Source organism: Telmatherina bonti (assembly GCF_933228915.1).
Source record: "Telmatherina bonti genome assembly, chromosome: 17".
In the NCBI taxonomy this organism is placed as follows: domain Eukaryota; kingdom Metazoa; phylum Chordata; class Actinopteri; order Atheriniformes; family Telmatherinidae; genus Telmatherina; species Telmatherina bonti.
Window position 1 is genome coordinate 19,164,090 of NC_136615.1, and position 26,275 is coordinate 19,190,364.

The 26,275-nt window shown below is 37.5% G+C and overlaps 2 protein-coding genes across 2 annotated transcripts in view; one reads left to right on the plus strand and one right to left on the minus strand.

Annotated features, from left to right (window-relative positions):
• Positions 1 to 742: 742 nt before the first annotated feature.
• exosc2 (exosome component 2) lies at positions 743 to 5,286 on the minus strand. Its single transcript, XM_079256111.1, has 9 exons — positions 4,960 to 5,286; positions 4,650 to 4,751; positions 4,488 to 4,533; positions 4,290 to 4,379; positions 4,147 to 4,212; positions 3,982 to 4,050; positions 3,536 to 3,712; positions 1,450 to 1,578; positions 743 to 889 (listed from the first exon to the last, which is right to left on the minus strand). Exons 1-9 carry the CDS (start codon positions 5,079 to 5,081, stop codon positions 809 to 811), a joined length of 882 nt encoding a protein of 293 aa, XP_079112237.1. The 5' UTR covers positions 5,082 to 5,286; the 3' UTR covers positions 743 to 808.
• Positions 5,287 to 6,592: 1,306 nt separating this feature from the next.
• ric1 (RIC1 homolog, RAB6A GEF complex partner 1) overlaps positions 6,593 to 26,275 on the plus strand; it is a 34,887-nt gene continuing 15,204 nt past the window's right edge. The window contains exons 1-4 of the mRNA XM_079256771.1: positions 6,593 to 7,135; positions 12,999 to 13,106; positions 24,843 to 24,922; positions 25,270 to 25,377. Of these exons, the coding sequence (XP_079112897.1) occupies positions 6,995 to 7,135; positions 12,999 to 13,106; positions 24,843 to 24,922; positions 25,270 to 25,377 (437 nt within the window). The 5' untranslated portion in view covers positions 6,593 to 6,994. The remainder of the gene's footprint in view (positions 7,136 to 12,998; positions 13,107 to 24,842; positions 24,923 to 25,269; positions 25,378 to 26,275) is intronic.

Consider the following 26,275-nt stretch of genomic DNA (forward strand, 5'->3'; position numbering starts at 1 on the left):
AGGCTGAACTTACAACAGTCACTCAAATAACTGAAGACTTAAAAAAGTAATAACTAAAAATTTGCAAAAAATATAATTTAGTAATATAAGACACTGTTTTTTTATTTGAGTTGAAGAAAAAAATTGTTCTTGGACAAATAAGAGCATTTTTCTGTTGAACAGTGGGACAAAATACCTATCAACAGGTGCAGAAGTCTGACTGGGAGTAACAGAAAACACCTGACTGTAGCAGAATCATTAAAGGATTGTTCAACAAAATATTAGTTTATGAGTGATGTAATATGTAATAAATTATCTTATTTGTTTGCTTTTTAAAAAAAAAATCTGAGCCAAAATTTGAAAATAACGTAGTGTTACAAAATTTTTATTTATTACTTTAATCAATTTCAGCTTATTTTACAGGCAGCTGTTTTTTTTCCTTCTTTAATGAAAGGGTATGAATAAATACGAGCACAATAGCATCTCCATTTAAACACCTGTTTTTAAACACATTTGCAATATTTCTTGTTCAAATACAAACCACTCTGACAATTAGTAAAAATGCACAGAAATGACAAGATTTATTTCAGACGATACATGAAATTGCTTTGCATAACATCAACTACCAACAAAAGGGTTCCACTAATTTCTGAAAGGTAAAGATACAAATGTATACATTTTCTCTATCAACACTCTTAATCATTAGTTTATTACTAATAACAACAGACAAAAGTATGTTATTTGAAAAGAAGTCTGCTCAGACTATGCCTAAGTGGTCAGAGATCCCCTTACTTGTCATTGTAGTTTTATAATGGTGTTTCTGGGCCCTTTAACTTTCATGTTCCAACAGCTTCTGTTGCGTTAACATTACAATCTCCTCCATCACTTCAGGCTTCAAGATGTCCTTGACCTACAGAAACAGCATAAAGCAGATTTATAGATCTGTTGCATAAGAAAAAAAAAAAATGTCTAAATAAATGTAAAAATAAAAACCAATCTGATCTGCATTAAAATAAAAGTGAACATATTTTTTTTTTTATAGATCAGTTAGTCTAGATTATTTTAGCACTTTTTTTTCTTTTGTTTATTGTGCTAGTTAAGAAATAGTCTACTGTCAAATTGCAGCTTGAATGGAAAACTTGGTTAACTTAAATAATTTTTAAGGAAAAAAAACTGTCAAGAAAAATGCTTTTACAAAATCATAACAAATAAACTTCTGAAACTTCTCAAAAGAATAAATTGTATGAATTCCAACCTGCAAGATGATCTGCTAGTCAAAACAAGACTCCTACCCATTTAACATTATGGCCACTAGATGGCGCCATAAATTATGACAAAGTTTCTATGTTGATTGCAATTTTATCCATTGTCATTATTTATATATGTGTAACAAGGACCATTATCCAAAACTAAAAGTTTAATTTGAACTAATATTACAGTATTATTATATCCCAGCTCAAAACCTCCTACCTGATGCTGGAGTGATGATTCATAGCAATAGAGAACACTGGTGTCATACAAAAGGACTTTGTGTGATGCCAAAGCTAGCAGGCAGTTTCTCAACCGTGAAATCACCTCTCGATCTGACAGGCTAACAGGCTGAGAGGACACAGACAAGAGACAAAAACAACTTTAGTTCAAAGCAGCCCATAAGTACGTGAACGAAGATATATTTCAAGCTCCTCAGCACATATGCCTTGGAATAAAACAACTGATTTTACATAAGCATGGATGAAGAATATAACCCTAAAGCAGGGTTGCTCAAAGTCTTTCCTCAAGGGCCACGGTCCTGCAGGTTTTTGATGTATCCCTGTTCCAACACACCTGGTTTACATTAAATGAATCCAACAGCCAAAGGAATTCTGAACAATGAGTGATTAGTTTGAGTGAGGTGTGTTAGAACAAAGATACATGGAAAACCTGCAGGATTGGGGCCTTCAATCACCAGAGCTGGACACCCCTGGCCTAAAGACACATGATGCATATTTCTAATTTTTCTGTGTACTTTTGCTTGTTCATGCTGACTAACAAATGAAGTACAGTGCAATTTCATACCATTTATAGTTTTTCTAAATTGTATTTCTTAGAATCATCTCAAAATTGATTCAACACTTTTTTGTCATGAAGCAACAACAAAATATACATCTCCAGGAGTTCTCCACCTCTATTGGGTTTAAGGTCTGTAGTCAGGTCTTTGCAAATTCTTACAGATGCCAATGTTGTGTTGTCTTTCTTTCTGGCACAGAAAATACAAGGAATGAGGCTTCTGACACCTATTTTGACAGTATGGCTAGTACAGGGGTGGGCAACTCCGGTCCTCGAGGGCCGCAGTCCTGCAAGTATTAGGAATTTCCCTGCTGCTACACACCTGACTCACATCAATGGCTAATTAGCCAACTGGTGCAGAGTTTAAAGTCAAGCTCTGCACCAGTCTGCTAATTTGGTCTGATGTGAGTCAGGTGTGTTGCAGCAGAGACACTCTCAACACTTGCAGGACTGCAGCCCTTGAGGACCGGAGCCCTTGAGGACCGGAGTTGCCCACCCCTGGGCTAGTACTTAAAAGTATTATCAGCAGATGGCTTCTTCATTGTGGGGAATTGTGACCAAATATTTCAGTCTCAATATTTTCTCTAAATGTTTCACTTTCCATGGTATCAGAACCATTTAGGTGCCTTTTAGGGAGTTCCCAGATGACTTTCATGTTAGTTTTAGTAAAGAATGACTTGTTTTTCCACAGTTTTTCTGTAAAGGCCTGTTTGGTGGAAGGCTCCACTGATGGTTGTCCTTCTGTTAGATTCTTTCATTAACTTAAAAAAAAACTAAGGGACCCATTTATATACCATTGGCCTGTTGGGTTTTTATTAAACCAAGACTTTTTGTTTCCTATTTGTCAGCATTGAAACACAGCCAGGTATTGGAAGTCTGTTTGTGTCTCCACACTTTATCTATTTTAAAGTTAATAAGACTTTTATACTGTCTGGTTATAGCAGAAATGTTTTAGTAACCCTCTGATTTGTTCTTTAATGTATGTCTTTCTTTCAGGTCTGGAAGCCTCTACCTCAACATCCTTGTTAATTTTCAATTTTCATTCTGACATACGCTTGTGAGACCCCAGAAAGACACGCGTTTAATTTCTGACCTGTGTCCAAATATTTTCTGCGGGGACTTGTCTAATTGACCAATTACTTGGCTAGAAATAACACATGAAAAGAGTTTGAACTATTTGCCAGGCATATATCATCAGATTTGCAATTTTGTTTTTATAACGAGATTTCCAAAAGTGTTGAAAATACTTATTGTAAATTATCTGTATGCTGGCAATGTCACATTATAACCTATGCTTTATGTAATGTCACCTTTGGAATTGTAAGGGAATCAGTACAGGATCAGCAGTATTCCCCAAGAAAACAGAAGTATCAGCATTTTCATCACATTTCTATTCCACCGTATAAATCAGTCTATTGCTGTGTTCTTCATTTCAACCCTCATCCATAAGGATGAAAATAATGTCAAGCAATTATATCAATATTTTGCTCTTGTTTGGTCCTGATTTTACCTCCAGACTGGTGTAAAAGCCCCCTGCTTCCTCCTCCTGTTGTCCCGGGGTGGGATACAACCAGACAAAGCCGTTATTCCCAAGGATAATGGAAGCACCACATGGCAGGTTGTGGAAATGTGTTTTTTGTCTTTTGATTAGAGATGGGGAGAGCTGTACCAGCACTCCTTGACCCAACTGACCGTCAGAAAGAGGAGAAGCCAATCAAATGAAAATGAAAAGTTATTTCTCATTTTTTAATTTTAGCAAAGAAAAGCGCAACTTTATCAAGAAAAGTAAAATGATATAAATGTTTATTTGCATCTGAACAAAATATTAACTGCACTACTGCCAATGAGACCTGTTATAAATTTCAATTTTAACATATGATATATTTCAGAAATTTCAAGCCACGTCTGTGATAGAACAAAACCACAAAGTACAAGTCATTGTCTACTATAACTCACTTTTCCATATTTTAAACTCCGGGTGTGAAGTGACAATGCTCCATCTGAGAAGACAGACTGCACCTCTGCCTAAATCCACAAGAAAAGTACAGCATACAAATTAGACATTAGGATAAAGACTGTGGACAGCAAATTATGGAAAAAGATCATTATGAACTGGGTTACACTGATGAGATCGCCCTCCTGAAGGTACTCTCTCATGGTGAGCTCATCTTCTGCTGATCTTCTCCTCTAAAAGACAAGTTCAAAGAGTTCAACCAAAACTGTAATACATTTTCTGCAGTGAAAAGTGTTTTCTGAAGTCTCACCAGCTCTCCTCCAGGCAGATTTACAGCTGACAACAAGAGAACAGAGTCCAGTCTAGAATTGGTCTCCACCTTCCATCGTTTCTGCTGTACCTACATTAAAAAAAAAACCACACATACATTCAAAGTTATTATTAATCAAAATTACCAAATCTAGTTTTAATCACATTTTCTCTTTCAGATAGGGACAAAATCTCTCACCTCTGTAATTCTCCCAACTACTACGTCTCCAACCTCACCATTAAATCTGCAAGTAAATAAGATATGAACTAACTAAAAGCAGTGCACAACTCTGTGATTACTTATCAAATGCACCACAGTTTTGGATTGTAGATATTAATCAGTTTTAGTTTAAATAATTACCTGGTTTTAAGGGCCTTGACGCATATCAGTTTATCCACCCTCTGCACCTCACCAGCGACTGAAGCTGTCAACTTGTCATCATCAACATAAGTCCCATGACCCCTGAGGAAAAAATGCACAGTTTTGTTTCTTACTAATTCTGCCAAAAAGGTTTCATTGTTGACGATGGATAGATTACAAAGGTTTAGTGCACTCCACAATTTTCAAAAAACAGCGACCCGCTACAAAGTGTAAGCCTTTTATTCAATGTAATCAGCCTTACACTGAATGTTACAGCCTTGTCACAACCCGAAACTAATCCAGTGCTCACCTCATGAAACCAGTGTCTGAAGTGATAACATCACCGGGGACGACTAGATCTTTACGGTCGAAGGCAGAAACCGACAGCGATACAGTTTTTCTAATAGTGGGTAATCTCATGTCTGCAGCCATGCTTCCTCCTGCGCTTCCTCTTCTTCTCTGTTTATGGCGGTTTCTGCACAGTTGCAACTACAACCTTTTACTACTGAATTATTCCTATTATTTATCCTTCCTAATATTACCCTTATTATGAAGAGGTCTCAGAAAAGCTTTCAGAAGAATAAAATGCTACAATAGCAACCATAGACATTAGCAACAGCCCATTCCGTGAAACCAAACTTTGTGCCTCCTACTTCTTCTGTGCTACTGTCACAGCGCAGCATTACCTCCCCCTTCTGGTACGGAGTAGACTCTACAGTGGACTTCACTGTTACAAATTCCTTTTCTTCCATACAGTACTAAATTAAAAATCGTGTGCCAATTCCCGGTATAAAAAAAAACAAACAAAAAAAAAAAAAAACCACATGATGAGGATATTATTTAAAACAAACCTCATGATGATGATAGAGGATTCTTCACACCCTCTCCACAACACCGTGATGAAACAACAAACAACAAAGTGTGTTCAGTGAGAAGCTTCTTCAGGTCCGCTGTAAGATTGAAAGATGCAGAAGATCATTCCTGCCAGCAGCCATCAGCCTCGGGACAAGACCTCCTCTAGTTAATTATTATCTACAACAATATTGAATTTCCTTTGGGGATTAATAAAGTATTTTTCATTTAGTTAATTAAATTTAACATTTGGTGTAGATAACATGTCTTCTTAACACAGACTTTTTGGTTGCTGTAGCAATGTTTGATTTAGGCTCAAATCACGTTAGTCAAATAGTAGCTCCCAGCTGAATAAACAGTCTTTACTGATGGTCCGGAGTGGTTTTTATTTGTTCACCCGTTAAACCATTACAAACCAACGTAAGAGCTAAACGACACAAACACAAACAAAACAAACGTTACATTTCTGACATAACCTCAGTTACATACATTAACATATAGCCTTAAACTTTAGTTACATACACAAATCCAATTTTTCATTTTACAGAAGATAATGACTTAATGTACCTTGTTGCCACATTCGACTGGTGCTGATACTGTCCCGTTTATTTACCTTAAACTGTATTTTTCATCTGTGTCTTTCAATAAACCCTTTTGCCGTTTCTATCGTTGCAGTTAATCATCGTTAGTTACCGTTATCAACAACTGTTAAAGCCCTCTCAAAATTAAACAGTTCTACGTTTACAGGAACAATGGTGTGATTAATACATTCACATTTAAAGGTGAAACTAAAAATATAAACTCCTGTCAATCTTTACACAAATCATTATGATAAAATAGTCGGCCTACTATTTGATAACAAGGACAGGTAAGTACGGGGAAAATCACTTCTGTTGTTTGTGCAGTTACGTCCTTTCGCCACCAGATGTCAGCGTCGAGTCACGCTGCCTTTATCTCACCCTTGGGTTCACGTAACAGTGAGGTGACGTCAGATATCAACACCACGCAGGCTTCTTTGTACTGACCAATCAGCGTTGAGTCGGATAGACTCTTGTAAAGATGGCGACGGTGAGGCACAGAGGAGTGAAAACTGGACGCTTAGCCGCTTATAAACACCACTGGTCCAGACACCGTCAGAACTGACACGGCACCTGAACCTAAAGTTAATCGACCCGTTTGTCTGTCGCAGTACGCTGTTTGGCCTTGTGTGTAAACGCCGCGGATCTGCTTGTCTTTGTTTTTGGTAACACAGTGGAGCGCTCATTAGCTTCAAGTTGCAAAGCCAATGCTAGCCTGGGGTTAGCAGTGTAGCTCAGTCGGCTGCTTGGATCTTTCTACATGGCATCTGTAGATCGATAGGTCAGTCAGTGCCAAAACTGAGCTAATTCAATGCTTTTTAATCGAAACCGCCGCTCATGAGTCACTTGGAATAAAAACCACTACAACTCAAGTAGGACTTGGCTTTGCTGTCCATACGAACCAAGTTTGCCGACATGTATTTTCTAACCGGCTGGCCACGGAGGCTTCTCTGTCCGCTCAGGAGTGAAGAGGAGCCCTTCCACATCCAGCCCAGCTCACAGCGTGTTTACTTCGCCCTGCTGTCGGAGACGCAGCTCAGCATCTGGTTTAGTAGGGTAAGTTTAGTCAAACAATGGCCGGTGTCGTCTTAGCCAGAAAATGACAACACTGCTACTTTCACTTGAAGGTGCAGCGACCATTCTTACAACTGCAACAGTTTCACAAGCCCTACAGCATGGTAAACCGGCTACATGTCTAAAGTCTAGTTCATACTGTAGTAAGGACTACTGTGTTATCGTTTGACTATGATAAATTAAGAGTATTTGACTTGATACACTCTTAACTAGAAAATAAGTGATGTATTAAGCTTCATTACAGTTTGGCTGGACGTTCACATCAAGTTCTTATAAGGCTGAGCCGAACAATTCCTTTGGATTACTCTGTATTTTTTCGTAATTCATAGCAAACATCTATTGTTTTTATTCTCTTTAAACTTCCTATAAATGGTTATCAGCCTGGCATATCCACCACTGCTCAACAAACACTCTCAGACAACATGTTGAGGCCTGTTTTGACCAACAGTCTTCTAAGTTTGCTCAGGATCTTTCAGAGTGAAATTATAAACATAAGTATTATTGTCATTGTCAGGGTAGTAAGTGGTCTTGTTGTTTACGTTTTTCTCCACAAAGGAACTTTGACAGCGAGTGATATAACATTGTTTTTCTTCTGATTAAATTTTGCCAAAGTTTTTAAAAGGATTTAGATAATAAAATATCATTTGTCAGAGATCATTTTAAAATGCCAAGTGACACAGGAAAGGAATGAACACTTGAAAAAAATAAACTGACAAAACCATTTGCACAAAAATTATTGATTTATTTGGTTAGTTGGTTTGTTAAGGACAAGCTGGGAGATTCTAGCAAAGCAAAAAGATTACATAATTTAAAAAAAAAAATTTTTTTACATTGGGACTGCTCAGGGTATTTCCTTTCATTGTGGGAATGTTAACATGCTGGATGAAAAAATATAACAATTCCGAAGTTTTATTTGTTTGAGAATCACCAGCTTCAATAAAATGCCATCTGTTTGTACTGAGTTGTACAAATACTGCTAATAATCTCGTACTTTTTTTGCATACTCAATTAATTAACTTGTGGAGCAGTGCAAACAGCTGCATCAAACACATTGTTAAGTTCTCATCTGTCCACCCGAACCTCGTATGGGCACTAAACATTACTGATGTACCACAGGCTCATGCTCTGCGAGGAACATCCAGCCATCAAGTTGCAACTTAGCCAGGTCTCCACAGGGAAGCTGCCACAAAGAGTCTCATCCTCAGGATAGGGTTTTAACCACATTTTTAACATGTGGTTAAAAATGCAACCCCATTTTTAACCACATGTAGGAATGCCCTTAGGTCTCAGCTGACCATCCGTGGTTCTTTTCCTGTTTATGTGGATCAGACGTTCCACCTGCAGTCATGTTTGGTCTACATCTCCTGTCTGGCTAAACAGAAGATCCCTGGAATATAGCCGGACTGGTGGTCTTAAATAAATGTTTGCACTTCCTTTTCTAAGGCTGATTGGTTTAAATCAAGATGAAAAAACATTAAAACAAAATTATAGCCGCATTTTAAGGGGATACTTTACGTTAACTATGGTGCCATAACCATGGTGAGCCAAGGCTGTAAAGAGTGGTTCCAGACTAAAAACCAAACTCTTTAAAGCTTTGTCTCATCCTGAACAGCTGGATAAACAAATTCTGTTGTTGAGAGGCAAACTTGGAGGCAACATATTACAAAGATTAGGAGCAAGGTAATTTTGTAAACTCATCTAACCAGAGTCATTGTGAATATGGTGATGTAATATTTAGGAGAGAAATGTTGATGAATACTGAAAGAAGCTAAGATTTTGCAAATGATTCATTCTTAAGAGAAATGTGAATAATAAAGAATGTAAAAGAATATAAATAGTAAGGAAGGAAGAGTTTGAGCAAAATCAAATTGTTCACAGACATACTGTGACTGTGAAAGATTATATAGATAAATTTGTTACAGAATAGAAGTTGTTTTGAACTGGAATCTTAAATAGGGATCTGTGTTTTTATCCTTCAGTGAAATACTTTTGACCTCATTTATTCAGAGAATTTGATGTAGTGACCTAAAGAGGGTCATTTGACCTTATAACCTGCAGTTTAACTCATTGTTTACAACAGCTTGTGTCCCACATAGGCTGTATATTATTGAGTAGTGGCAACAACAATGGATCAGGGTCACTGTTAACTTCTTGAGGCACACACAGGATGTGACCACATTCTGCTTCCCCTGTTTCTTTATGACTTTTTTCTGAGTATAAGCACAGAGGTATGTTATTTAGAAAGAGGAATGTCTCAGCTGTGCCGATTAGAGCAATTGCCTTCCGCTTGATATGAAGCTTTCATGTCTGTTTCCTTCATTACTTGCATTTAAATCCAACCATACTCTTCATGTAGAGATGCGTTTTGAGAGTTGTGGTTATCTATATTGTAAGGAACTTCCTTTTTGTTTAGTTAAAGCAAACAAAAATGACAAATACTTTGTTTATAGCTGAACTACTGTGTGAAATGTTATGCTGTTTTGATTGCACAATTATCATTATATAACAAATACGTTTCCCCTTTTACTCATCCCAACTGCTTTTCTATGAATACAAATACTTTTGCAGTAAAAAGATTTGACCAAAATTAATATTCTGTCATGTGAGAACATGTTTGTCTATACTAATGCTACTGTGGCATAATCCACTCTACTGTAGGTTTCCCTCTATAAATAGTATATTGCATCACTCGAGTTATCCGGTGAAATAAGGTGATTTGTAAATCTGCCTTTGCCCCTCTGTGTCTTTTTTTTTTTTGTTTGTTTGTTTGTTTTGTTTTTTTTATTTATTTCCGTGTCAGATTGCATTGAGCCATCATTTTGCCACCAGGTGTTGTTGCTTTTGATCCCATCTGTCCTCAGTTGCAGCCAGGGCAGCCAAGGCTCTGTGAGTTCAGTTGAAGTGCTATTGCTAATCTGTGTAGCTCAGTATCTTAGCTTTGTTGCTCCTCTGTTCTGTCACAGCTGGACATATTCTGTAAACATGCTTGTGTGTGGGTACTTGCAAAAGAAAAAGAAAAAAAACACTAGTGTTGTTTCTCACATGTGACTCGGAGTAGTTGTTTGTGGAATTGTGCTTCTCCTGAGATTTCTGTAAAGCTGGGTGCACACATGAGGATTATTGGGCTGTTTTTGTGCAGATTTCCCTTTTTCCAGACTAAGGACGGCAAACGCCTGATTATCTGAAGTTTTGTAAGAGTATCCTATAAAATTAAGTGGTAATATAAGGTGTGTTAAGAATAATTTTTTTCACGACAATCTCCTCAAAAACACGTCAGGGCCTACAATTGTAAGCATTGAACTTGCTCAATATTTACAAAAATCTTCACAAGCCGATGACTCCAGAGTTGTGGCTCTGTGGATTGTGACGTGGAACGGAATGTAGCCAATAAAGAGAGCAAGCTGACTGGGGAACAAGGAAGTACACAAATAACAAGAACCTGCATGGCCGATGTAAAAGTCCGGTACACTTCAGAAATGGAGGATCGACTTGTGGCGCTGGGGAAGAAAAAATATTTATTTGTCTCTGCCAAGTCATCTTGGTGGTGTGTTCTCTGGTTGTTCTTATGTTTACTCTTTGTTTCTTTCAGATCACGTGTGATTATGTGAGATTTCTATCTCAGAATAATTTTGTGTGTGCTGTGCTGAGATTATCTGAGCACAACACACATACAGTACAATCAAAACTGTTCAGTGACTTATATATTTTTTATCTTCATGTGTGGGGTCCCCAACAGATAAAAACTCTTCAGATTGAAAAAATCTTTGAGTGTAGCCAGCTCAACACAGACTGGGTGCATGTAGGTAGGGTGTTACAAGGGAAATGAAAAGGCAAGAGTAAGCATCATGTGAGCGGTTTCATTTGTACAAATTGCAAGTCAGTTTCATTTGTGAAATTTTCATCCAAAGTTGAGTCTTTTAAAGACTTTTTTTTTTTTTAAATCTCAGGTCTCTTTATTGTTTAAAGTTTGTTAAATGCCATTATTACTTTATAATAATGGCCATTATTGTCCATTATTACTTTGTAATAATGGCCTTTCCATTTTTTTTTTTTTTTTTGCTTTTCCCAGTCACATTTACACCATTTGTATCTTTTGTTGCAATGACAGATCTTTAAGAACTTTTATGGAAGCATTACAAAGATATCTGTCAAGAGGTCAGGTTTTGTTTATTTGTTTTGTTTCTTTTTCTATTCTATAAACATATTCAGCTTTTATTTATTTATTTTATATATAATTGGCTGGAAGATATATCTTGATGTCATTTACATTAAGCTTTCAGTAAGTCAAACTTATCATTTTTTACTGACGTTTTTCTCCAAACACCAACAATGTTTGGAAGCATGACATCCACAGCATTCTCCTGCTCAAAATAATAACACAAATATAAAATGAAAGAAACTGGTAAAAAAAAAAAAAAAAAAAAAATTTTTAATGCTGTGGACAGCTCGGGATCATTTGGAGGTGATTGTGTAAAGAATGTCACGCTCCTTAACATAATACTGCACATCCTCCTCCGCACAATGCATGAAATCAACAACAGTGTTCAGTCGGATGCTTAATCAGCTCTGCAGCATAAAAAAAACTGGTTATACTGCAGCAATATGATCTACTTTATGGGATGAAGAATGAGTAATTTAATTTGATGTAGATATCTCCCCAAAATTACATAATGCTGACAGTCTTAAATCAGTACTGAAAGCAGTTGCTGCAAACAGGGTAGCTATAATGGCCCATAACAGGGTGAATAACTACATCTATTGAGATCTAGTAAGAACATTACACTCCTTTTTAGATATGTAAAAACTTCCGTGAGCGGAAGTACAGAGACAAAAGGAAAGAAATCATTTAGTTCCTCAGAATTAGACCACATCTTCTTTATCCCTATAAAGCTGTTACTGTGATCAAAGCCTTGCAACAATACCAAAGCTTTTTTCCATTTTAAGTTTTGGAGATCCTAAAGAGATGAGATGTTTATATTTCTTCCGAGTCAGCAGTTTCATTAAATTTTAATTCTATGAAACGGAGACCATATGGCAGACATGAAAACCTTGTGTCTAATTACAGTGAGTAGGTATCAGCGCAGCTAGAATTACTGGAAATGGTTCCCTACTTTAGTTACCTGACTGACATACAGTTTTATTTTCTGGGGTTAATTTGTTTTTCCCAATAAATAGGGCTCATGGGATAGTACTAAAACTTTTTGCAGTTGTGTGTCATTCCATTGTTGTAAGAGCATTTCAGATCATATTTGTTCTGTTTTGTTTTTCAACAGAGAGCACTTTAAAGGCATTTTGATATATTTTCCTGCAGCGTATGAGCTGACAAGTATAATCCAGTCAACATTAGAAATATCACTGTGTTTCCCAGTTTTGTCTCTGAATGTTTTGATAGAATCAACATGCATGAATCTTTCATAGGACTTTGGGTATTGTTGTGCTTACAATTACTGTTAGTTACTTTTTAATTTCTCCTGTTTCATTTTAGATTCAGTAAAAGTTACTGTTTCAATATTTATTTAGAAAAGTTTCAGTCCCAACCCAGCAATAACCTCATTCATTTAACACATTAAAAGTCTTCATTATGAAATGACTTGTTCTGTTTTGTAGAGTGGTCCAATGCAGCTTTTTATCACATATGATGATGTGGGACTGGGTTGTTATTTATTTTGAATCATTTTGTGTATAATTTACAATATAATTTTTTTACAACTCTTATGTAGTTTACTTTTGAGACCTGAAATAAAAGGGAAATGTTTCCGTTATGAGGCATTTGGATGGTTATAACTTGTGTTGGTATTTTCGAAGTGCTCATTTTCTTCTCTGTGTCCCTCTTCCTCACCCACAGCCGAGTGTTTTGATAGTCAGTTATATCGAGTCTGCAAAGGCGGCGGCCCAGTTTGGCTTCTACCAGAAAGCAGAATGGAAACCAGACGACTCCATGATAGCTGTGGCTGTAAGTACACCATCTCATCTCATCTTGTTTGCATTTTGACTGATTAACTCATGTCTTCTCTATTGTCCTGTCTGTACATAACTTGTCTGATAATTACAAAAATTAAATACTGATACTGATACTGATGGTTGGTTTTCTTTATTACCTTTGTGAGTCTATTTTTTTTTTTTTTTTTTTTTTTAAAGGAAAATTATTATTGGAAAACTGAGGATTTGCACGAATTTCTTTACAAAGCAGCATGTTAAACGGGGACTGTTTAAGTTTTTGAACGCAACAAAGCATTCACACACACTAGAATAACTGCATGTTATTGGAAAGACCTAACGTTTCCACATCCAAATTGTGTTTGATGAAAATGGCTGCATAATAAACTGCTTTTCATCACACGTTGGACTCACCTAAAGACCTCTTTCACACCAAGCAAATACTTGTGTACCTCACCTCCTTCTCTAATCACGTCTTTTTCCTCTTATCTCTGTTTATCTGTTTCCTGCTCACAACAACAGTACCCACTCTTCTGATACGTTGCTATATTGATTATTACTCATGGAGTTTCAGTCATTGGCTAGGTGGTGCTTCAATAATCAAGCTGTAATGACGAGATTTCTGTAATGTTCCTCTGTTCCATAAAAGCTTGAAATGGCTTCCTTGTAGCTGTGGTGCGTTACAGTGTAAGGATTAGGGCATGTATGCAAGTGCTTGGCTTATTTCTGGTTCAGACACAAATGTTAAAGGCTGAAAATGATCCTGTCACCACTTTGTTTTCACTCACATAAACAGTGTCTACTGTACAGTGACATTTTGTGAAATTATGCCTATTTTTAGCTATAGAATTGCTTTAAAAAGAAAAAAACAGCAAGTTATCAGTTTATTTAGGTCAGGGGTGTCAATCTTCAGCCCTCGAGGGCCGATATCCAGCAGGTTTTTATTTCCTTCCACCAACACAGCTGATTCAAATCAAATTGATCCAGCAGCTTCTTGTCAAGCTATTTATGAATTTCAGTCAGGTGTGTTGGAGCATGAGACAACAAAAACCTGCAGGATACCGGCCCTCGAGGACTGGAGTTTGACACCTTTGATTTAGGTGATGCTTCAACAATTCAAACAAAGGAAAGTATGGTGAGCATTGATTCAACTGATCAAAGTAAAAGTAAGACTATCATAAATCAGCCTGTGAAACTGGCATTGTCAAACAGTTTGAAAGCTTTTGTTTCACTTTACCCATCTACAGTCTTGACTTTGAGTTAGGGCTGGGCGATATGACCTTTTAGTAATATCCTGATATTTTTATGCCATGTCACGATATACGATATATATATATCGATATTTACCTTAGCCTTGAATTAATGCTTTGGTGCATACAATCACATCAGTAAGATGGTTTTGTGTCTCCATTAAAACATAATTGTTCATACTGCATTAAGATATGCTGATTTTAAACATTCATGCCAAAAGGATGAAATTGTAACGAAGCAAACTGATCAAAACCGTATTTATTGAACAGTTAAAGCAGTGGCAGAAACATGTCATTTTAAAACAAAATAAAGTGCCTTTGCGTGATGTAATAAATGCAACGTATGAAAATACGTGCTCTAGGGGGGGACTTTTCAAATGATGAACTATTATAAGGCTTTGCTTTATGGATACGTTTTTGAGTTGTCGTGTATTTTTTTTTAATCGCAGAGTTTAGCATAGAAATCAGTCTTATAATACAGGCAGAATGTCCTCGTATCGTCTCCAATAAACGGCTTTAGCCAGTTTTTAATTCAGGATTTGATTCCCACTGCTTTCTGTACTTTCTAGAGACATGACGAGCTAGATAAATATGCTTGTTTCACACACACAGTGGATGAGGTGAGTAAGTGACAGAGGTTGTGAATGTAATCAAATATAATGAATTATTTTTGCTTGATGTGAAAAACTTTGCAATTTACGTCCCACTCTGTAATCCAGAGCGGGATCAGTGGCGGATTTGGCTGTTCATTGTGACTGTGGGTGGAGTCGTGCAGGTGTCCTCTCTGCTCCTGTGACTGACTGCAGCTGCAGCCGGAGCGACTGAGTGCTTTAGGACGGGGAGAGACTCTCGTTCGTGACAATAACTTTACAATATGCGCTTTAAAGTCAGTCGCCAAAACACCAGGAAAGTCTCCAATAACTCCAGTAAAAGTTGCTAGATTTGTCGCTAGTCGCTTTTCACAAAAAGTCGCCAAATTTAGCGAGACAGTGGCTACATGCTGCCTCACATGACATAGCATGTAGCTCACGTTATGTATGTAACGAGGTGCGCTTGCTTTAACTCTCTGTGCAAAGCGGTGCAGAGTCGAGGAAGAGTGAGAAAACCCCGCCCACAGCTAAAAACAACTGCGTGACATCAGGATACTCGAATATGACGGATAGAGGCATTTTCTATATTCACACAGGGGACTAGCAACGATATATTGAGTATATTCGATATATCGCCCAGCCCTACTTTGAGTCAACTCTAAGTTTTGATCTAGTTGTAGTGTATCAGTCACTACTGTGTACTTTTCATTTTTGGTTAAATGTTGACATGTTGACTTGTATAATTCAGAGATAAAGCTGTTTGAAAGTATCAGGTATTCTAAGTTTTTTGGAAACCAAGGGAGCTTCTTTTTTTTGTGTGCATTTTGTGATTTAATGTAAGTATACTAGTGGACCTGACTAGGGAGCACAGACACCAAATTTCTGAATAGCTTTTCTGTTTGGATAATTCTGAAATATCATCCTCAGGCCCTTCTTTTCTCTCATTACATCTCTGCATTGGCTGCACCAGCAACAAAAAGTATGCCATTTAGGAGTTAACAAAGCTTGAAAGTTATGATTTTAAAGATTCCTACCCACCCCCAGGGAGATGAAATAACTGTTCTAGCCAGCGTCTTTCTGTGGGCCCACTCAATCTTCACTTTTTTTTTTCTTCTTATTTTTAAACACAGACCTTTCTTCTTCTGTCACACTGGTTTCATTTATTACAAATTACATCCCTGTTAATGATGGTCACCCATGAAAATCAGTCAGATGAATAAAGTATAACATTATGTATTGTGATTATGGATGCATGTCACGGAATTTTTTTTTTTTTAACTTGTCACAACTGTGTAAGCATGGGCATACACATCTATGAAATATCAGTATTGTTATCGTTGTGTATTATGATTGTTGTACACTATTCACAAAAAGTTAGGGATATTCAGCTTTTGGATGAAATTTCACAACAAGCCTAAAATGCATTCAAACCTGTACAGGTGAACTTAATGTGATCTTCTCTAAGCTTTTAAATGCACATGTCCAACTGTTAAATGTTTCAAAAAATTTTGCACAAGTTGCTGTTCTCTAACAAGGAGCTTAACGGCAAAAATCACGGCAGGTGTGTGATCCTTGAATTGACCAATAAATGTCCTGGTTCAATTAGAGCTGGTGTTTAAACAGTTGTCCTCATCATGCTGTTCACATTTTGACATCATGAGACCAAGACGACACCTAACAATGGAACAACAGTCCCTTGCCATTGCGATGCTTCAAACAGGACGTTCTCAGACAGAAGTGGCCACTGAGCTTGGAGTGTCACAGAGTGTCATCAGCAGGTTGCAACAGAGATATGGAGAGACTGGAAGAGTCACAGAAAGGCCTAGAAGTGCACGTCCTTTGGCCACATCCCGTGCTGATGACCGCTACATTGTGAACACTGCCCTGAGAAACCGGATGATGAATGCCACTCAACTCCAGGCACGTTTAAGAGAGGTGAGAGGCACCCAAGTGTCACGTCAGACCATTCGAAACCGTTTCCATCAGCGTGGTCTGCGTGCTAGACGACCTGCACGGGTACCTGACCACACCACCAGGCACAGGCATCATCGTCTTGCATGGGCCAGGGAGCATTTACGCTGGACGAGGAACCAGTGGGCCTCAGTGCTGTTCTCTGATGAAAGTCGATTCACAATGAGCAGAAATGATGGCCGGCAACGATGTTGGCGACGTCAGGGAGAGCGCTATGCATCAGCCACTGTTGTCACCAGGCGAGCTTTTGGTGGTGGCGGTGTTACAGTGTGGGCAGGGGTGTCCACTTGGTACAGAACTGCCCTACACTTTGTGAATGGTACAGTGACAAGCCCATACTACCTGAATAACATCATTAATCCAGTGATTGTGCCCCTACATGAACAGCACAGGCCTAATTTCATCTTCATGGACGACAATGCTCCTGCTCATCGAGGCCGCATCATCAGGGAACGGCTGTTGGAGACTGGTGTACCTCAAATGGAATGGCCTGCACTCTCTCCAGACCTGAATCCCATTGAAAACCTGTGGGATCAGCTGAGCCGTCATGTAGAGGCTCGAAACCCTGCACCCCAGAACCTCAATGACCTGAGGGCTGCCCTTCAAGAAGAGTGGGATGCCATGCCTCAGCAGGCAATAAGTTGCCTTGTGAACAGCATGTCAAGCTGTAATTGATGCTCAAGGGCACATGACGAGATATTGAGACGTTCAAATTTTTTGTTGTGGTGTAACTACCATTGTTGTTACCTTTTGTGTTGAATTAATTTTTTGAGATGAGGAAATCAGTAGTGCATCCTTCTACTTAAATGTCTTACTTTTATGATATTGTATCACTGTAGCATGAACATATTGCATTTTCCATAAATTTCACCTGAAAGCCAAATATCCCTAACTTTTTGTGAGCAGTACATGTATTGACAACTATACATACCTGATTTCATCTAAACTTGACAGTCAGGATTTCACTAAAACTGAGCAGAGACACAGTTATCGTTTAAGTTTTTTTTTCTTTTTAGTTTTTGAATAAACTCCACCCTTGTTTTTTGCAGATTTGACTCCATCTTGGAGCATAGAAACTCTTACACTGCAATGTGCCTGGATTATCCTGAGACATTATCTTAATAATATGTTGTGATAACCACCCAGTTGCTCATGTTAACCCAAAACATTACAGCCTTCACAATTAATCTGTGAAAAAAGAACTTTTTGGCACAAACAGAAACTGTTTTTTCCACTCACTACCACCTGAAATCCTGAACTGTGTAAGTAAGCGAAAGAAGTGTCATGTTAAGTAATCTCACACAGGGCGAGTGCCCAAGTCAGCATGAGTCATTCAGGTTCTGAAGGTCATGTGATCAAGCTGCAGAACTGAAACAGATGGCAAAACAAAAAAGTTATGATTCATTAGAATCAGTCTCACCTGCTCGAGAAATCTGCTGTTTTGCGTTTGTGTCGGCTTCCATCTGTGTAATAAGAATGTCAGATAACTGGTGTACAATTACAACCCTGTTATCTTGCTTATTAAACCATTGTTGCACTCACACCACCTTTCTTTAAAAAAAGAAAAAATAACATGCAAATTGTTTACAAAGAAGAAATGATTATAAAAGCCAATCTTCTGTTGTTTGTTTCTTGTCTTTAAATGCCATGCTCCTAATGAAACTTTAACTGCAAACTGTTCAGCATGCTTGTGTTGCGTCACTTTTTCCTTTAACAATGCTCTGTAACAGTTCGAGAACTGAGGAAACTATCTGAAAGGTAATACACTCAAGGACACAAGGTGTGGTTCAGAAGTCAGTATGCTAGTGGGTCATATATGTTTATCCAAAACACCACCTGTTGTCCTCTAGATTAGTAGATGTTTGAGAAGAAATTATGACACACTCAGGACTGTTATGCAAATAAGACAAGGTCAGATCAAATCACTGAATTGAAAATTATTTCTTTATCTATCACATGTTCTTGTTTTTGCAAAAATGTACTAAATATGACTTGAAATATAACTGCATAGTGCTATTTCTTCAAACATCCAAGTCCTGCCCCAGAAGTTGAAAACAATACAAAAAGAAGAAAATACCTTCTTGCTTTTTGAGGTACTTCTTTTTCTTTCCTTTTTGCATCTCCCTGCCCTTACTTTTGTCTTTACTTCTCGTGGTGAAGCCAAAAAATACATGAAGGAATGCTGTGAATGTGTCTGGGAAAGCAGTAAGTCAGGCTCTGTCCCATGCATGCCTTTATTCGTAGCACAACAAGGAGCTGATGTACAAGTTAAAAATATCGAGGTCTCTACATTCACAGTTTGGTTCTGACCTCTAAAGAGTATTTCATGTTGTGTTTAACCTCTCACTGTTACTTCACAAATTCCTTTCTAACACTGCTTAAGATAAACATCAGTGATAGCTCAGATTGGAGATTAAAGCAGCCATAATGACTTTTATCCATGCTGATTATTTTGACCTAAAACAATTTCATTTTGTCAACTTTAATATTCCATTTGGCGTGACTTTCTTACACCTGTGATGTGTGTATCCTTTTTGTTTCTTTTCACAGCTCAGAAATTCCGTCCGAACAGGAAATCATTTAGACTAAGATATTTGTTTACTTTAAAGCAACAGTGTAGATGTGACCTGCCTTTTGCTCAGCGTCATGCTGTTTCGTTCTAAATACTTTTCTCAATAGTATATTATTATATTATAACATTATCACAGTTTTTGGTTAGAAGATTACAAACTTGTAGTAAAATATATCTATTCAATTGCTCTCACTATATTGTGCCATTACTCCCACCAGTGCAATGATTCTAGGTAAATTAACAGGAGAAGTTCATGGTTTTGTTTAGATATGGTTTTTGCAAGAGCTGATTGTGTCTCAGACTGGGAGCATCGTCTACCATGAAGAATGTGTGAAAGTTTGGGCTTTCTTTGTGGGTTAATGCATACAATTTTAGTAACTTCTGATGTTTTGATTGTTTTACAAAGATACAGTTTATTTTTCCAATTTTCCAGAAGTAATTTGGTATTTTGCTGGACAGAATTAATTTTAATTATTGAAAAGAACAACTTGGGCTGAAGAATAATGAGAGCTAGACCTGCTTAGCTAGTAGTCTTCACTTACGTACCAGCTGTTTTCCAGATGTTTGGCTTCTCACACACCCTGCAGACCTCAAGGCAAAAAGCGTAATCACCCTCCTAAACCAGGGTTTGAACTATCTTTAGCCCAGTGCATGTGTATATGAAACGGACCGTACAAGAGAAGTAACTCAAGCAACGAATGAAACGATGGGGATGGACTATTTTTCTGAGAAAAATAAAAAAGCTGTTCAAACTAGAGAAATACTTCTCTCCATTTAGCTTCTATTCTGTGTGTTTTGTGATCAGTCTGAGAACAAAGTGTTCCCTCTTTGTTTTTAGACTTACACAGCTGTTCCCAAGAGTGGTTTTTCCTCCAAACACTGTTCATTTACCATGGATTATGTCCACAAGCATCTTATACAGTTATATATGCATCTTCTTGTAGTATTGTAAGTTTAAAAGGTTTAAGGTCAAGAGACAGTGAAGTTTAATGTTCAATGAGAGTCAGAATGTAGAAAGACAGAGTTGCATCTTGAACTTAAAGAGGCAACATTTGCTGCTTTTCTTATTAACTGCAGCCCTCAGGGCCTGATATCCTCATCTTCACATTCATGATTCAGACACAATAACAGAGGGATATTTCAGCTCTGCAGCAAATATGATTTTATGGGAAACTCATATTTTTAAGCTTGACATTGGCTGTTGTGGGTTAAATGTTCCTTTATGTTTTTTTTACTGTGTTAAAACCCACAAAGTAGACGTTTTCTGGTACTGTTTTACAGGCTGTTTTGTGTTTGGACAGTTTTTGAATTTATGTTAATTTTACCATATTTAAAACTAAATTAGTGCACATATTATTGCTAACTTCTGTTTGTCCTTTTGTTGCAGTCATAATTCAGGTGATACCTTAGTTCACAGGGGAACAACAGAGCATGATATGACACTCTTGTCATGTTGATTTGGTCTTTTGCTCTCTTTCTGCTGCCCTAATCATTGCTTGTGCACAACACATTGCTGGTAATGGTAAAAAGAAATCTCCTGACATTTGTCAGAGCACTTTTCACATATTACACTTTAAACTGGTTTGGTATCTATACCTTTGGTTGTGTCACCACAGCTGACTTTTGCTCTGGTAAGAATGTGCAGGCATTTGTCCATTCTGGCCCCCATCAGCAAGTAACCTCTCTGCTTTGTGTGAGAGGTCACGGTTTTGAGTTTTTAAAAGTTCACTCAACTTTAGGAAGTCTTTTCAAACCTTTGGAAAAGTAAGCTTGTGTGTGTTTGGCCTGTTCAGACTCCAAAAGAGAGGCTTCAGTACGCTATTACACGCTGTGCAATGCTTTTCTGCTGACTGATACTCTTTTCTGCTCAAAGACTTTTGAACTCTTTGATTCTGTTTGCATATGTGAATCGGAGTCAGCTTTTCTCTTAGTATATTTTTTTCTTAAATCAGCATAATCTCAGTTCCCCCCTCTCCAATGCATCATCATATGTGGATAGATGTTAGGAGCTACAGCCCTACCTGAAGTACAGTATCAGTCCTTTATGTGCCACTTGAATAGCAGTTATTAAGTATTTATATGAAGTGTTAATACATAAGGAAATATGAGGAAGTTGTATCTCTTGCACTGATTATAGCATCTCCCATTAGTGAGAGGGCACAAACAAAAAACTTTCTGTTCCCCCTACAACATGGCCGCTGATCGCCTTCAATTCTCAAGGCCTGTTTCTTTATGGGGCTTGAGTTGACAATGACAGGCATCCTGCCTCTTCCTGTACTATTATATCTGCATGTGTGAACATACCAAGAGTACAAGCAGTGCTGGAAACATGGGTGTATTACTGCTGTCATCCACACGTCATTTTTCCTCTGATAAGTTCAAATAACCATCTTCATAATTATATGAATATTTCATGTTTTAGAATAATAAAACTATAGATGAAAGGCAAAAGGAGAGCCATCTGTAGTCTATCCTGAGGTGATAATGGGATTTCCTACACCTCCCCTCCTATCTGCAATACTTGCTGCTTCTTGTAATTGTCTTCCCTTTAAACAAAGGGATGGCAAAACCAAGTTGTCTGCTAGTTCCACGGAGTACCTGATTAAGGTTTTGCATTATAAGTGGTATTTTATTTTATTTTATTTTGACCATAAATTTTTCACAGATCAGGCACTGAGGTCTCCTTCATTAAATCAAAACATGACTGCATCCAGTCTTTGTGTCCTTGGGTTGAACATATTTATATCAGAGTTTTTACCCTGTTCCTCCTCGTGGACAGCCTGTCATTTCTCCTGGCCGGCCACTTATTGTCTCACACGTGTATGTTTTGATTGCGTTTATCCACAATGTCCTGTGCTGAACCCACAATGCCCTTTCGAAATACTTCACGCTTTCATTTTCAAGCTGACCAGAGTTTGCTTCTTTGGTCAGCACAAGCACTGAAATGTGTGTTCACTCATTGTTCGAAACATGCTGGATTTAAAATGAACCAAACTGTGTCAGACTGAATGTGTCCCTAACCACTGGATTTAAAAGTTTGCATTTGCAGGGTGTCTGTCGGTTCAGTGGAGACGGGAACTGAACGCTTCACAATGACTTGATGTGAAGTTTCTCTTTTCATCACATATTTGCATGATACATGAATGTTTGCTGGCCCATGCATTGTTTCTTCTAATGTTTGATTTCTTTTGTACAACTTTAAAGACAGACTTTCTCCTTAACGCTAATATTTTTTTTTTTTAAATTGAACACCCATGCTGTTTTATTGTATTTAGCTGTAGTTGTGATGATAATAGAATTGATCTGAATGCAATTATGAACCCAACCACATCACTGGAAAGGATCTAGCCATAAAAAGTCTAAATATTTCCTGTTATTAAAATTGTGGACCATTGGTAGAGCGGTAAAATTCCTAAGCACTTTTTATGTGCATGTTGGGATGTAACTACACAGGTCACTGACTTTAATGAGAGCACTGATTATCTTTACTCTACATAGCATTAAAATGGAAATATGAGGTTACTTTTTTCCTGAATACTAAATGTTTTTTTTCAGCAGACTGAAGTAACTCTACATAAATTATTCATGTCAACCTCTCTCAATTTAATGTACGTCAAATAAATTATCCACTACCCTAATTATTAAGCTGTGTAAATAAAGTTATTTAAATATGAATTACAAGTATTACCGCTAATTTTTGTCGTAACCGAACAATACATTTTCAGCATGTGCAGTTGCCCAGCGTATATCAGTCCAGTGCATCTTTGTCTGTTATGTTTACCATATCATCACTTTATTACATTACTAATGTTTTATTTGATTCGTTTGCATTGCCAACTTCCACTGGCGGACCGTTTTAAATGCTATGATACTGAAGAAGTTTGAATATGATTAATTAATTGAGCAGTAGATTTGATTTATTTGAACAGGACTTTTAACTGAACTTGTTTGGTGTCTTGGGATGACTTTTTTTTTTTTATATTGGTGCTACATAAATCAAGTAATTTATATTCAGTTCATATTTGCATAGCCACAAAACATGCTGGGAGCGTTGTTTTGCCTCTGTATAAACATCATCATTACCAGTTCTGTAAGTTTCCAAAACAGTTGATGAGTTTAGCAGACTTCAGCTTGGCTCCCTGTTCTGTCTCTGGAAGTTGCAGCTCTTCTCTGGTTGACTTTGTTGCTGCTGATATGGCTGTACTGTTCCCTTGGTTTAGCTGCAAGAAAAAGCTCAAAAATCACCGTCGCAAGACCACAAACACTGTCACACACTGAGAGAACATTAGCATGTAGTAAAGTGCAAGTGAGTAAAATGTAAATAGAATTTTTTCCTTGTGCCAAACGTGCTTTAACTTGCTATTTTTATTATGGTCATTACTATCATTATTGTTATTGTTATGATTGATGCTGGGTTATTTTATGTACAGCCTCTGCAAAACCTACGTTATTGCTGACAATAGAGTTGAGATCAAGTTTCGCTTCATGTTTCATTCTGCAGACCTGGGTTCACAAGTTTCCTTTACAGTAGTGTAAAGGAAACAACACAAATGGGTAGTTTGTCCACTGGATTGAACAACCAGTGTGTATATACTATTGTAAAATGCTGACATGGTTGTTTCTGAGCATCACTGTGCTAGTCGCTGTGGTTTCTTGAGCATTTTCTAATGAATTTGAGTCTCTGGACTGTTGTGGAAACAGCTGTCTTATGATAACATTCCATTATTAATAGTATTATAACTAAAATCCACCGCGTCGACAGATTGCAAGCTCTGCTGCTTAATTATCAGTCATGTCCATCTTCTTATGAGAGTTTCTAAAGCCCAGGTATATTTACTCCCGAATAAAAGACTGTTATATAGAAATGTACCTAGTTTTTGGAATTTCTGTGTGCTGTGTGTAAAATCTTGTTTTGTTATTTTGTTTTACCGTAGTGCTCTTTGAGTGTCTATCAAGGACAGAAAGCGCTGTTTAAATGCAGTCCATCTGTTATTACTCAGCTGCTGCCATATATGTTGTTCATTTTATTCAGATATTTTCTTCTTGTTCCCTTGCATCTGTTTATTTTGCTTCATTAGTGAATATCACAGTCTGTTTCTTTCATTTCCATCAGTTGTCCTCCTTCTAATTCATTATGTTTTTATTTTATCGCCTCAAAAAGCATTGAGTGGTTTGATGAATTTCTTATGACCTTTTAATTAATTTGTTTCAATTTTACGTTTTGTTCACATAATGTACATTTTGACAAACTTTTTCAGTTTTTAATTTTTTTTTTTTTTTTTTTTTTTTAATGGGCCAGCACTTCTTCCATTATTCTGTCTGATACTAAAATGTGTGTGTTTTTTTTTTTGTTGACTTCTTGTTTTTAGACTGCCAACGGCTACCTCCTCTTGTTTGATGTATTGGGTGGTGGAGATGAAAAGTGTCTATATGAGCCTGTCTATCCAAAGTGAGTGCAGCACCACAAATCTAAACTCACACAAAGATTCACTACAAACAAACTGTGCTAAAGTCTGATATATATTAATATAAACATTTTTCGTGGCAAATGAAACACATTTTAGAAATTATGCGGACACCTGAGCGTTCGTGCAGCTTCCAGTGCGTAGATCTTTGTGCATCACATTCCTAGGCAGGATACCAGGGCAAGTCAGAACATATTCAGTGGTCTTTGTCTCCATGAGTCACTTCAAAAGTTAAACATAAGTTTTAAGTTAGGATTTCTGACTTGTAAGACTTTCAGCAAGTCAACTGAAAAGCATCAGTAAAATAAAACTGTTTGTGCATTTTTCACAGAGGAAGTCCTCGTGTGAAGGTCACCCCGGGATATAAGGAGGAGCAATGTGCCCCTGCTTTGTCTTTAGAGATGAAGAAGCCTGTTGATCTGGAGGCCACCATTACTAGGTAGATGATTTTATTTATTTATTTATTTTTTTTAAAAGATTTCCTTTCTCTATTGTCTGTTTTGTCTGCATGAGACTCCATTCATTGTTTTCCACAGATTAGATTCACACTCGCATTTAGAACACTTGCATTATATCTAAATACAATATAAATTAGACCCTACATTACTTCAGTTAAAGACTAAGATTTTTACTTGCTTACATTGGGTTTCAGTACTTTTTTTCTAATGCTTTAAAACCAAAGTGACGGATCCAAAGTGGTTCAGAAGGAATTAAACAAGCAGCACCATTTTTCTAGATGATCTAATGTCTGACAAATGCTTAATTCAAAAAATGGTACAAACAGAATGGATTTTTAATTAAACTGATTAGATATCATGGTGATAATTTTAATCTTTCCACGTGTGGCATGCACATTATATTGATGACAAACCTGCCCCTTGACTGTTAGAGCGGGACTGGATTTTAATCAAATCCTGGTTTTCATTCACTCATTATCTATACCGCTTTGTCCAATTAAGGGTAAGTCTATCCCAGCAGTCTTTGGGCGAGAGGCGGGGTACACCCTGGATAGGTCGCCGGTCCATCGGGCCAACACAAAGACACAAACAGACATTCACACACACACTCACTCCTAGGGACAATTTAGAGTAACCAATTAACATATCATGCATGTCTTTGCACGGTGGGAGGAAGCCGGAGTACCGAGAGAGAACCCATGCATGTACAGGGAGAGCATGCAAACTCCACACAGAGAGGCCGCTCATTGAGCCTCCCCCCAAGCCGAGGATCGAACCAGTTGTGAGCTGCTGTGAGACCATAGTACTAACCACTATGCCACTGTGCAGCCTCAAATCCTGGTTTTCATTTTTGGAAATACATTTATTGGTTCACGGTCT

What these genes read in the sequence shown, in the direction of transcription:
- exosc2 (XM_079256111.1), bottom strand. Translation starts at nt 5,081, where the DNA reads ATGGCTGCAGACATGAGATTACCCACTATTAGAAAAACTGTATCGCTG. An exon ending in TAGTTGGGAGAATTACAGAG is followed by an intron (nt 4,380 to 4,487) that starts GTGAGAGATTTT and finishes TTTTTAATGTAG; the next exon opens with GTACAGCAGAAACGATGGAA. An exon ending in AGGAGGGCGATCTCATCAGT is followed by an intron (nt 4,051 to 4,146) that starts GTAACCCAGTTC and finishes TTGTGGATTTAG; the next exon opens with GCAGAGGTGCAGTCTGTCTT.